Source organism: Athene noctua, chromosome 12 (genome assembly GCF_965140245.1).
Source record: "Athene noctua chromosome 12, bAthNoc1.hap1.1, whole genome shotgun sequence".
Lineage (NCBI taxonomy): Eukaryota > Metazoa > Chordata > Aves > Strigiformes > Strigidae > Athene > Athene noctua.
Genome location: NC_134048.1, coordinates 12023670 through 12036318, shown reverse-complemented (window position 1 = coordinate 12036318; position 12649 = coordinate 12023670). Strand labels below are relative to the sequence as shown.

At 42.2% G+C, this 12649-nt stretch overlaps 1 protein-coding gene across 1 annotated transcript in view; it reads left to right on the top strand.

Annotated features, from left to right (window-relative positions):
• Window positions 1–12649, top strand: part of HTR4 (5-hydroxytryptamine receptor 4) — a 79976-nt gene that overhangs the window by 10345 nt on the left and 56982 nt on the right. The window contains exon 4 of the mRNA XM_074916204.1: window positions 11099–11252. Within this exon, the coding sequence (XP_074772305.1) occupies window positions 11099–11252 (154 nt within the window). The remainder of the gene's footprint in view (window positions 1–11098; window positions 11253–12649) is intronic.

The window sequence follows — 12649 nt, the reverse complement described above, 5'->3', positions numbered from 1 at the left end:
TCCAAGCTGGTGGCTGGATGCAGCCTGACATGGATAATTATTGCAGCCTTTATCATATGCTTGGTGCTTTCATGCTGAAGAATGGTGCCTCTGCAGACTAGCTGCGGAGCTGATCTGAATTTTACATAATTCTCCAGAACTGTGTTTTTTCTTGTTTCTCTTATCAAAACGGCTTATTAGAGCAATGACCACCACACACAGCACTGTTAGCAGAGCACTAACAGCAACATCTCTGAGAAGGCTGCTCCTCTCCAAAGGCACTCGAGTTTGCCATAGAAACTTTTCTCTATCATTTGATCTCTGCAGGGCTTACATAGCTCTCCTAGCCATTCAGTCTTGCTGTAGAAGTCAATCTTGAATGCTATTTTGACTCCATAGGTAATCGTTTGGAGCTTTGCCACTGACATAAAAAAAGCCAGAATTTAATCTTAGATGTTTCAAAAGGTGTATTTCTTCTCTCAGTACAAGAAGGCACAGTTATGTCTGTGTTTGCTGACAGTCAGTGTCAGCTGAAAGAGAAAGCCCAGGATCTCTCTGTCTCATGTGAAGATGAGAATCCCAAGTCAGTTCGTGGCTTTCATCACTGCCTGTTTGATCAGACACCTCAGTATGAATCTGATGGAGTCCCAGGACCAAACATCAAGTTCAGACTACCCACCATGATGCTTGAGACAGAGCGAGATGCCTCCTGTAGCACCGGACTAGCTCTGGACTAGCTCTCCTGAACGGCTATAAATAAAAATATTATGGAGGTGGGCCAGTCCCTAGTCATCTTCCTCTCTTAAAGCTGCATTTCTTCATCTGATTGATTGGCTGACCAATTAACAGGATTTTCAAAATACAACTTGGCAGGGTACTGTAGCCATCACTGAATATGCACCTGGACATCATCTTTGAGTGCAGAAACAGCCCTAACCTGACCAGGAATTTCTGTGCTAATTCATAAACTCTTTCCTGTCCCAAACATTCTATTAAAAATACTTTCTTTCTTCCTAAATTTCCACTGCACATGTTATTTTCATTTCTGCAGTGCTTGCTCACTGACATGGTCTGGCAGCCTGATTAGGTAAATCAGAAAACGTGTCATATAAAAGAATTGCTTTCCACCACACAAGCATCAGACCTGATGGCTGCAGATCCAAAACACAATACCTCTTACCTGTCAACACTGTCAGGTCTAAACATTAACAAAGACCAAAACAGAGAGGGATGTTACACTTGTGCTATGTCATGCTGTGGGTCACCTGGAGCCAGTGACAATCCCACTTCACTCTGTGTCCTTTTTGCAGAGATTAATTTAGTCTTGCTGCCATGAATTTGGCTGCTGTTCCAAACCTCCTCAGCAAGCAGGAGAACAGGGATTTTCAACACAGCTTGGGTGGAATGGTGGATACAGAAGAACAGATCCATTTTCTGTACTGAAAGAAGGCTCAATCCCACCTTTTAAATGTGCATTCTTCCCGAATGTGCCAGCCCCTTGCTGTGACTGTCCTGGGAACATCACGTCCAGCTGTGTTTTGGTCTGTGGCCATCCTGAGAAGGGCAAGGAGAAAATTTTCACCTTACTTCATGTCAGTGCTAGAGATGAAAAGTGGAAATATCCACATTTCAGTCACATTTGAATACATATGAGTAGAAAAATTTTCTAAATTTCACCTATTTCTTGAGCACTTTGCCAATTTTAAAAAATCCTTTTCCTTTTGCAGACTGAACTCAAAAAGTTGTGCTGTTTCTGGTGCATATTAGTTAAAATGTGGGTACCTGACAGCGCAGTCTAATAGTGATTAATGACTTGACAGAGTAACCATCCTCTAACCCAAATGAGCAGTGTACCCAACACGTGCTGTTCACAGCTAGGATTTAACAGGCTAGCAAAGTCTCCTTATTTCCAACTGCTGCACCAAATTTTCATTTTGGGACTTGGACTAAAGGCTTTCAAAACATACCTCTCCCTTGTCCTCTGCAAACATTAGTTGAGATTTGAAGAGGCCTCCAGACAGTTTACTTTTTGCAGTATTCTGCGGTCATCTCCAGACAACTTTCAGGTCAGCTCGAAGTACTCACTCTTAATAGGAGTAAGAGCAACGTGTCTCCCTCTCCCCCTCTTACCTGCCAAGCCTCAGACCTGAGCTTTAAAGGTTGCTGGCAGAAGCTTGAATTTCTGTGACAATTTTTGGTTGTTTTGGGGTTGGGTTTTTCTACAGTGAGAAATCGCTTGCAAGCCGTGTTAAGAGGACAGATTAGATGAGGAAATAGCGGTGGATGGCCCTGAGAAGATCAGAGCAGGTAGATAAATGACTGGGTTTCCATGACTCAGCCCATCATCTGTCCTGTTCTCCATCACCACTGCTTCACCCCTCCTGGCATCTGGGTTGGAGGAACACTGACAGCACTGCTTCCTTCACAGTGTTTTATGTAATTTTTTCTAGTTGTTGCCCTTGTGTTCATTCAGACTTTTTGAAAGTATGCTTCTTCTAGGTGGTGGTTTTCCTGTGATTCATTTATTTCATACCTTCTGTTTTATTTCAAGGTGTACAGCTGGGATTTTTTTAGGAAAATTGGGTGGTTAATCTAATACTTAGGACTCAGTTTGGAAAGTCATTCTCTTCAACATTTTCAAAAAGTGTTGCTTGAAAAGACTTTTATCTGATAATATCTTGTACCTATTTCCATTACTGCCTCTGAAAAAGAAAAAAAAAAAAAGCATTCAGGCTTTAATTCTCAAAGGCATTTGAGAAAATCTGGAGAAATCACCACAGGATAAACTGATTTTACCAGTCAGACACAGAGAGATAAGTACTGCAGAGACTTAGAGATACTCTCAGTCTCACCTGAAAAAGTGTTTTTCTGAGGTAGCAGAGGTATCTCAGGGCTCACTGAATCCAAATTTTGCTGTCACTGGGTCTTGCTTTTTCATCATCTCTTTGGTATTCTAATATAAAAGAAAGATTTAGCCTTGAATTATTTATTTATTGCATGTTTTATGCATACATATCCATTCTTTGTGCCTATGCAATAAAAATAATTGCACTGCATATAAATAGACCAAGAAGCTATGATAAAGTCTCCAAATACATTAAACCTGTCAGGAAAGGCAATTTTCTTCTCCAATATTTGCAGTACAATTTGCAATACAATTACTTCTCAAAGTCGGGGGAGTGGGGGGGCTGGGAATAGAGAAACAAACAGGTCCTAAATGTCTGTATTCTTGAGCTTAGATGCGCATCGGGCACCTCTGCTCTTCATGCAACCAAAGCATCCTGCACCCTTCCTCTGCTTCCCCCAGCTCTCCTGGCTGTGCCCCAGCCTGTGAAGCTTTCCTCCAAGTCTAAGTCTCTGCTGGGCACTCGGTACACTGTTTGCCTGGCATGTTTGAAACATTTGCAGATTTGCTATGTAACACACAATCAAACAGGCCTAACTGTGTGCTTTTATATTCAATGCTAATCTTACTGGAATTCAAACATACCACACAATCACTGCTAAAATAAAGGTTAAAGCAAAGCAGATGTATCCAAAGAGTGTTGGAGCACCAGGGTGACAGATGCTCGTTGCGCCATTTACAAACATTAATTAACATTAATGTACTGTTCAGACATTAAACTAGCACAGTCCCTTGAGAGAGATGATGTTTTAGAGATTCCCACCCCCCGGTGCTCTGCAGGGCAGTCCGTCTGGAAAGCAGCCCTCCCTGCACTGGTGGGAGAGCATCTGCAAGGGGCACAGGAGGAGCGAGGTTTGGGTGGGCGCTGGCTCTGCCTGCCCTGCCTGCTGCCTCCTGTTCCCAGCCCTGCATCACATCACTCTTCATGCTCGTCTCTTTTTCACAAGGGTTCCAGCCAACATAGCCGAGGCATGGGGGAGACCGACTGGATCCCCAAACGATGCCTGGGCCACAGTGGGACACGAGGTTGGGAGCATGATGGCTTTCTCAAGGACGGGAAGAAAGCAGCTGTGCCCAGTGGTGCTTTGCAAAACATCTGCTGGCTGCCCAGGGGCGGGGGGTCGTTGTTAGCAGGGAGACTCACTAGGTTTTAAATAGCTATCAGTAAGTAACGATCAGGCAGTCGACAATCTGATTATATGACACAAATTCCAGGTATAGTTTTGAACCAGGCCATACATCCCCCATGCCCTTTCCAGCTGGAAAAGCATCTGATCTCATACAGCTCCCAGGTGCTTAGGTGGAGGAACAGAGAGGCATCGGAGGAAGGGCTGAGCAAGGACAAGGGGAGACCGTCCACAAGGGCTGCGAGACACAACACGTAACTGTGGGGTTATCCCTGTCAGCACTCAGCTCGGCAAGAAAACCAACACGAGATTTGCAGAATTCTGGTCTGAGAGCATTAAAGAAAAATAATGGAGCAGATGGCCATGGCACAGCCTGAGGGATGCACTGTCCTTTATTAATCTTTACAAACCCTCTAGAAATATGGTAATTTATTTACCACTGTTGCTGCCAATAACCCTCCACATGCACCGACCCACACAGGGACCATGAAGGAGTCCTCTATCTCCATTTGGCAACATACGTTTGTTTGTATTACTAGTTAAATTTATCCAGTTCCAATTAACTGTTCTCTTTAGCATTTTCCTCAGTGTAATTATCTCAACACCAGCAGGCCATTGCTTTTCTAATAAGAATTTAATTTTGTTATATATAATCATTTTAGGAGATTTCTTTTTTCTGGACCAGCGATGCATAACTTTGTTTTATTTGGCACAGTCAGAAACCATAACTTATTTGTTCAGTGGGAAAAGGAAAAAAGAAAGAGCTGTTCTTGCATTTTTTTAAAAAAAAGTAAAAATCTGATTATACAGGGGTCAGAATCTGGTTTCACAGAAAAATCAGCAAAGCCAGTAGTGTTGTTTTAATTTCACACAGACACAAATAATTTGAGATTCTAGCTCCTTAGGCTTCATCACTTAGTCAAGGTTCAACTGAAGACTCTGGACCAGTCTGGATTCACTGAGGGAGAGGAGGAGTGTGCAGAATCACGCTTTGATTTGGGTTTTGTGAAGTGTGCCAGAGCACAGAGCACAGCAGAACTCCAAAACGACAAAGAAGGGGATTTTCCAAACTAGCCAAATCCTTATATATAATAGGTGTCCTGCGAGGACAAGTAGCATCTCTCTTATCACTCACAAGCGTTTTCTGTCAGTGCAAGTCAGCTTCTTCAGCATCTGTGCTGGCTGCCTGTGCAGGCAGCCCCCCGAGCCCCTCCGCTGGGCACAGCCTCCTCCTGGGTGTCGGGTTAGGAGCAGAGTCCCCTGCAGTGGCAGTTTGTGCAGTCTGGCTTTCTCCTGTTGTGTTTCTGTGGCCTCTCTTTCCTTAAAAACTAAAAAAAAAAGTCATTCTCACTTTGGTGTTTAAGGCATGGTTCAGCAGACTCATACAGGCACGGAGCCTGTATGGGCACGGTTGTTGCACCCTAACTTTGGGAGCGAGCTATTAGCAGTTTTCCCACCCTCTTTTCTAGATTATTTAAGGGGTGGTAAAAAATTACTCAATATGAGTATTCAGTACATTTTCCTTGGCTCATTTTGGCCCCAGTGATGATAAAACATATGGTATGTATATGATTTTATACATGCACATGACACCAAATGGTTTTAAATGTGGGCCACCCACAGAACCAGTCTGTTTAGTAAAAGTGGGTGTGTATTTGTCTGTCTGCGATATCTAAGGAGCTTCTTGCAGGGTAGTATCTACATACCCATAGCTCAAACAAAATTGTATTGCAAACCAGTGAGATACTTTAATTTTTCTCCAAGGGCAAGAAATTATCTAATGGAGCTAAGTTAATTATATTTCTGTAATTCTCAGACAACAAGGAAAGAGCACCGGTGTGGTTAGAGCATCACTGATCCCGAGGCAGGAGCTGAGGACTCCAGGACTGCTCTCTGGAGATGTGCCCAGGGCAGCTTTTCCACTACCATGGTCTTGAGGAGGCACTTGGATGTCCAGGCTGATGGGTGGCCAAATGTGCTGGCTGCTGTATCACTGCTTGCTTCTCTTTAACCACACAAACTGGTGGATGTTAATGTTATTGGCTCAGCTGGTTATCTAGATTCTTGGACCTTTGATTTCAGTCTTGACCACAGATCTCATTCACAAGTGGAGCCTCATCATGTTGGTGCTTGAGTATGCAGACAGCCACTACCACAAATAGCTGTCCTTGCCATGGACCGCAGCTAAATTGTGCTGCTGTCAGATCTAGATCATCCGTGTGTTGAAATACAATGCTGATTTTCAGCCTTACTCTTTCTTGTCTACAAGAACCTAGAAGGTATAAACTTGTAATAACTGCAGGTGTCATCACTTAAAAGTTGATGTGCTTTTCAAGAATCTTTTTTTTCTATTTGTTTCCTGGAGGAAAGGCAGGATGTGATACAGGGCATGTGCATTCATGTGTGTGCATGTATGCATAGGATTTTTCATAGAGGCAAAATGACAACAAAACCCCATGTTTTACACCACTTATATTTCCACAAAAGCCTTGGGCCAACACAACAGTTTCAACATTCAGTTGTACAAGGCAAGAATAAACTGAGGTTCATTTTCTGTCTGTTTTCTCTTTGGCTTCACAGCTTCCCTCTTATCTGTCATCTCCTGTCTTCACATATGCAAAAGTTTAACATTAGGCAAGCTGTCCATGATCCTACTGCTGAGGATTGTGATACTATGTCTTCTCTACCCAAAGTGCTGAAGGCTGTTAGGTACAAATGTGTTGCTGATGTACAGTTCATCAAGCATTTATATCTGCTTTCTGGTTTTATGTGTAACACTGGCTGTAAAGATGAGCTCGCCGGCAGGCAAAGCGCCAGTCCTGTTGGGAAAGGATAAAACATTTTGCTCTTAGCACAAACTTACAGACACTGCGTATGTGAGTGACTGTGGCAGCTCCTGCTGGTGATGCCTTTAGGAGTATGGAGAAGATTTCTCCACAGACTGGGGCACTGAGTCACTGAAGTTGGGGCATTTTTTGTAGCTTTCGTTAACATAGTAGAGGTGCATCTGCATCCTCTTGGAGGTCCTGGCAGAGTGTTCGTAACACTCTACTTTTGGGAATTGATCCACTTGGCTTTCATTGGAACATCATCCACATCATTGGAACTTCCACTGGAAGATCAGGGAGCATCACATTCCTGTTCCTTGAGAAAGAGTCCGGCCACCACAGTGTTTCACAAGCCACCAAGTGATTGCTGGGCAGGTCACAAATCCTCAGTAGCCAGACATATCTGCACTGGCCATAAGAGGCGTAAGTAAGGCCATAGGAGTTGTAGATTTCTTGTTTTGAGCCATCTGTAAAATGTTAGCACTTGATTCATTCATGTGGCAAATGTCTGATATGGGAAAGAAGAAGTATTATAATAACCTTTGCTTTACGGAGCTACTTGGAAGATCTACAGCTCCAGGAAGGGATTCTTGTATTTCTCCTTCAGCAAAGAATGTCATAACAGAGGTGGAGGAGAGGATGCATTTCGCATCATCTGCTCTGCTGTAGGTAACAGGCAAGTGAACATTTTCAAGGAACTGCAGAAACATGGGTCTTGAATGATAATAGTAAGAATTAATATTTAATTAAACTTGGACATCGTATTAATCATGTGTTCGTATTACATTTTATATCCATCCATCACACTGTCGTACCAGTACATAATAGATATTCTTTATGAGCACAGGAAAACAGCTTTAGCTTGAAAGGAAGCATAAATGTAGAATAAGAAAATGTCTTTATTTCAGCGCTTGACTAAAACTATTGATAATCTTAGATATAATTACTTTTCTCTTAGTGAATAAATAGCTGCTTAAATGCGCAAACGATCACATAAATCAATTCACCAGCTACTGCAAAAATTGGTGCAACTTCAATGACTTCTGTTAGCATACACAGATTTCTATTATCTGATTCTTGGGGCCGTTGAATGGAAATCCTGCTGAGCTATGGAAAAGGGGACAGTGTGCTTCTCTGCCTCCCTCACCATCAGCAAAATTGTCACCCACACTCCGATTGCGGAACCTTGTTACCAATAACGGTGTAGGTCAGGAGGAACCCAGCTTGAATTTCTGAACACAAGGGAAGTCATGGTAGCTGCAGTTAGCAAAAAAAAAAAAATAAAATCTTTTGACATGTAAGTGGAGGAAAATTGCTGCTGAATCACTGGGAGGGAAGAAATATGAGATCTTAAGATGTCATTTTTACAGGCATAATTTTTACTCTAATGGCCTTTAATAGCATGTACAAGTCAGTGTAATGCTGTCAGCCGCAGCAGAGATAGAAGTACAGAAATGTAATAACTCAAACTGCTTGGAAGAATTGTTTTCCTGCTGTAGTTAATTAGTAATGTATCGTGGTTTTCCTTTTCTGTTTGCTTATTCAACTTGTGAAATGGTAGCTGGTGTCTCAGCTGTTCTTTCCCATTTATTTATTGAATTTCTTCTTTTACCCTTTCTGCAAATAAATGTAGTCTCTGATTACTTGCAGTAACTTGCCATCAGGCACATCACAGGAATCCTTTGATGCCCAGCACTGGGTAGCACTTTCCAGTAGGTGCCTCTCAGATAGTAAACAATAAAATATGCCAGATATATCTCCTTTGTGTTTAAGAGTCAGAAAAGCAGTTGCACATAATGCCAAGAGGAGCACCGTCTGTCCTAATAAGCAGCCAAAAACATTACTGAAAATACCTGTTTGAATTCAAAGGTCAGTTTATTTCCTGGGGGAAAGAAATCTGGAGAGCAGGGAGAAATACAAATGCAGTAAGCTCTAGCAGCACAGAACAAAGTTGTACAAACACATTGTGGCTGTCATGAGGACAGTAGTTATCCCAGGAACAAAAGAAATATTTATTCTATCCTCTGAAATCATTAAGGTATTGAAATCTGACTATGATGGTCCTCATGGTCTGATAGAAAAATGTAAGTTGGAAAGGCTGGAGGGGCTCTGATCCAGTCCTCTTTTCAAAACAGGACCAAACTCAAATCTATTGTTTTCTATTGTAGATGATTCAGCTTCTCCTTCTCCCTCAGGGATGTGAGGGCCATGTTAGTGGGGACAGGAATCAGACCCACTGACTGCTGTGGCTGTTCGCATGAGCTCCATGAGAGGAACATTTCACCCAATGCTCTAAAGGAACAGTTACTGTCAAACATGCCATTTCTTTGAAAGTGAAACTTTTCAGAGGAACAGGCTGATTTTCATGCATACATGAAATCAGAAGAGAATGTAGAAATGATCAAATTGAAACAGTTGAATGCTTGTTTCAACATTTTTCCCTGGTGACATTTTGAATCTTGTTTCAAAGAGACTTTTAAAAATTGTTTTCTTTTGACACTTTGATATTATTTCAACCCTTTGTGTGGAATATATCATCTGATTTTATCAAAATAAAGAAATTTGGTTGACTCCACATGACTCCACAAAAAGCAATTCAGATGACTCCACATGACTACAGAAGTCTTAAAAAAATTTGGAAATTCTTAGATTTTTGTGCCTGTTTAGCACAAGCCTTTTGTTTCCCACTCAAATGATGAAATAAATTGCATACCTCAAGGATACCTCTCTACCATATACACATAAAACTGTATGTAGTCATGTCTTATTTTAATATGCTGCTGGCACTTAGAAATTCTCACAGTCATCTCCTCAGGTTAGTGGTCCAGCTTTAGTGTGTGTTTGCTAATTTAATGTCTCTAATTCATGATTCTGCTGACCTCATAAAATCAACTTTTACAGTCATTCAACAGTGAGGCTCTCTATGTACATGTTATACTTTGATGTTGAGGCTTGACTCAAAGAAACCGCTGACAGAGATCATTCATTCCCATTATAAATAGTTATTGAAATTGTGGCCACTTCTTCAAAGCAGTGCTCATATCCTGTGGGGCACCATATTGCATAGTTTCTGTGCTTACCAAATCTGGAAGCTACACCTACCATCATTATTCATTCACTAAGAAAATGTATTCATCAGGCACATAACTGAATGATGTATTTAGTTATTTAGAAGACCTGAAAATTTATGGACACTCCTGTGTTTCTGGACCCCTGTTTCTTCTCACAACTGTGGGGACATCAGTACTGGCCAGTTTCTACAAAGTGTGCTGAAATCCAAAAATCTAAAGATTGAAAACATTTCACTGGGAACCTGAGACAGACTTTCGGGTCAAGACCACCAAAAATCTGCAACAGGATGATATGGTTGCTGATCTTCTATGCTTATGGACATATTTTAATTACAGAGCAAAGAGATTTCCCGTTTTAGGTTTGATACACCTTCCTGATGTAGAAATTTGCTAGCAGGTGGGTAGCACAGGGACCAAACAAACAGAATCTCTTTGAGAAGACATTTTTAGTTGTCATAGCCAGTTGTTATTCTAAGAGCAGGGACCTGTTGTACGATATGTTGGATGGATCAGGAGGGGAAAGGAAAGCACAGGGCACATCCCTTTGACAGTGAAAAGACTAGAAGCCTGGCGCACACATTTGCCCTGTCCTTTTGGCAGAAGGTTAAAGCACAGCTGGACAAGAAGCTGATTCCTGGGAGGTAGAAAGGGAGCTTGGTTATGAAAAAACACACTTCATTTTACTGACATTTTCACAGCTTTGAAACACTGTGAATCTGCAGTAGCACCTTTGGCAGTCTTGTCAAAGTAAGTGTCCATTGCAGTTAGGAAAACCCCAACATTTACTCAATTATGGCTGAAGGAAGGTGGATTCATTCATCGTGGTAAGGAGGGTGTAGACAGCTTTGTGACTAAGTGCAGCGGGAGGGGAGGGCTGCATATGAAGTCACTCCCTTGCTCTGCAACCTCAGAGAAACCACAGCATTAATCTGTGCCTCATTTTCCCTAGCTGGAAAACAGAAAATACTGGCTTTCCCCTGCAAGGCACTATGAAACCTTATTTACTCATGCTGTGAAAATATCCTGAGCTCCTTGTGTGAGAGGCAGTCAATGGAAATAGGCTATAGACTTATTTTTTTCTTTATTTTGAAAGGCAGGAGAAACAAGCTGGAGAAAATGCTTTACAGTTTTTTGAAGACATGAAAGTCTCCTTTGATGAGGGTTGTTCTCTCACTTTTCTCCTTGCAGGTACTATGCTATCTGCTGCCAGCCTCTGGTTTACAGAAACAAGATGACTCCATTGCGCATCGCCGTAATGCTTGGAGGGTGCTGGGTAATCCCAACATTTATTTCTTTCCTCCCTATCATGCAAGGCTGGAATAGCATTGGCATCATTGATCTGGTGAGTGGCTAAGGAGGTACACCAACCTGCTATCAAATATATTTGGTGCTCTATATTCTTCTTTCAAAAGCAATGTTCAAAGAAAAGAAGGTAAGAGAGGCTGAAGGAGAAGCTTCTTGTTACCAACGCAGAGGGGCTGCTGAATTTCTGGAGGGTGTCTTTAAGGGGGTTTGAAATGACTCTGTCCTGGAAGGACTGTCACAAAGACAGTGATTCTCTGGGAGAGAATTTTACCTACGTCTTATAATCAGTTCAGTGAGTAGTCCTTTGAAAGGACAAGCCCCAGCTGGCTCCCAATGGTCACCTCAGGAGTCCTCGGTTCCCCTTGGCCTCTGCAGCTCTTGGGGAGTGCTGGCCACTGCTGGCTGAGCCTGGTGGTCCTTCCTTGCCATGCTAGCGATGTTTGGAGAGCTGGGAAACCCAGAGTTCCCCAGAAGGAATGCTGCTTTGGGCCAGTCCCATCAATATTCCCTGTCTTGGTGTGAGCCTTGAAGGTGGGGGAGAAGATGAAGTTCCCCCATACAAGTAATTTCAGCAGGAGTCAGTTTTTCCCACCGCAGACTGGCTGCGCTTGCAGGATCCCATTTGCAGGGCAAGGAGTTAAGAGCTGCAGATATGCTCTTCTTCCAAGCTGGCAATGCAGGGATTAAAAAATGGCAAACTGTGAAAGCACCTTATGTAGAAGAGCTTGTTTAAAGAAATGTGGCATCTTCTATGCCAAGTCTCAGTCAAGGAGATATCAATCTTTTTGGCTCATGGAGAGTAACAGGTGCAAGCTGCCAAGACTCTAGACAAGGTGATAAAGCCAAAATTGCTTCCAGACAAGCACGTTTAGGACATGCAGCTGGTAGAAAAGGGAGGAGCATTTTGTTTAGCAAACCATGTCAGGTATCTGATTTCTTCCACTCATTTTTTGCCCCCACCTTTTCAGAAAAGACTTGACACCCATCTGTCTGTACCAGACTTTCTAAACACCAGTGCAAGCCCTGCCCTTCCTTGTCACTTGCTGACGTTCACTGTGCAGTAGATGCATGCTGAGAGGTAGTGCAAGGTTCAAACACCACCTAGTGAAAATGCTTCATAGTTTATTTTAGAGGTAAACTTCCTTACTTGCTCAGTTTATATAAATAAATAAATTTAAATAAATAATTTAAATAATTTAATAAATAATTTTGATATTATAGTTTTATATAGGAGACAGGGTTATTTTCTTGTCGGAGTAAACACCAGAAATTATGGGTCTGTTGGATCTGCAGTGATATTGTTTTGTAGCAAGAATAGCCTCAGAGAAATGCTGTCTGTCCCTGCTATGCCCACTGCTCCCCAAACTCACGTGCAAGACCCCTTTCTTCCTCTTCTGTTTCTGTTTCCATTACAAGTCATGGACCAGATCTCAG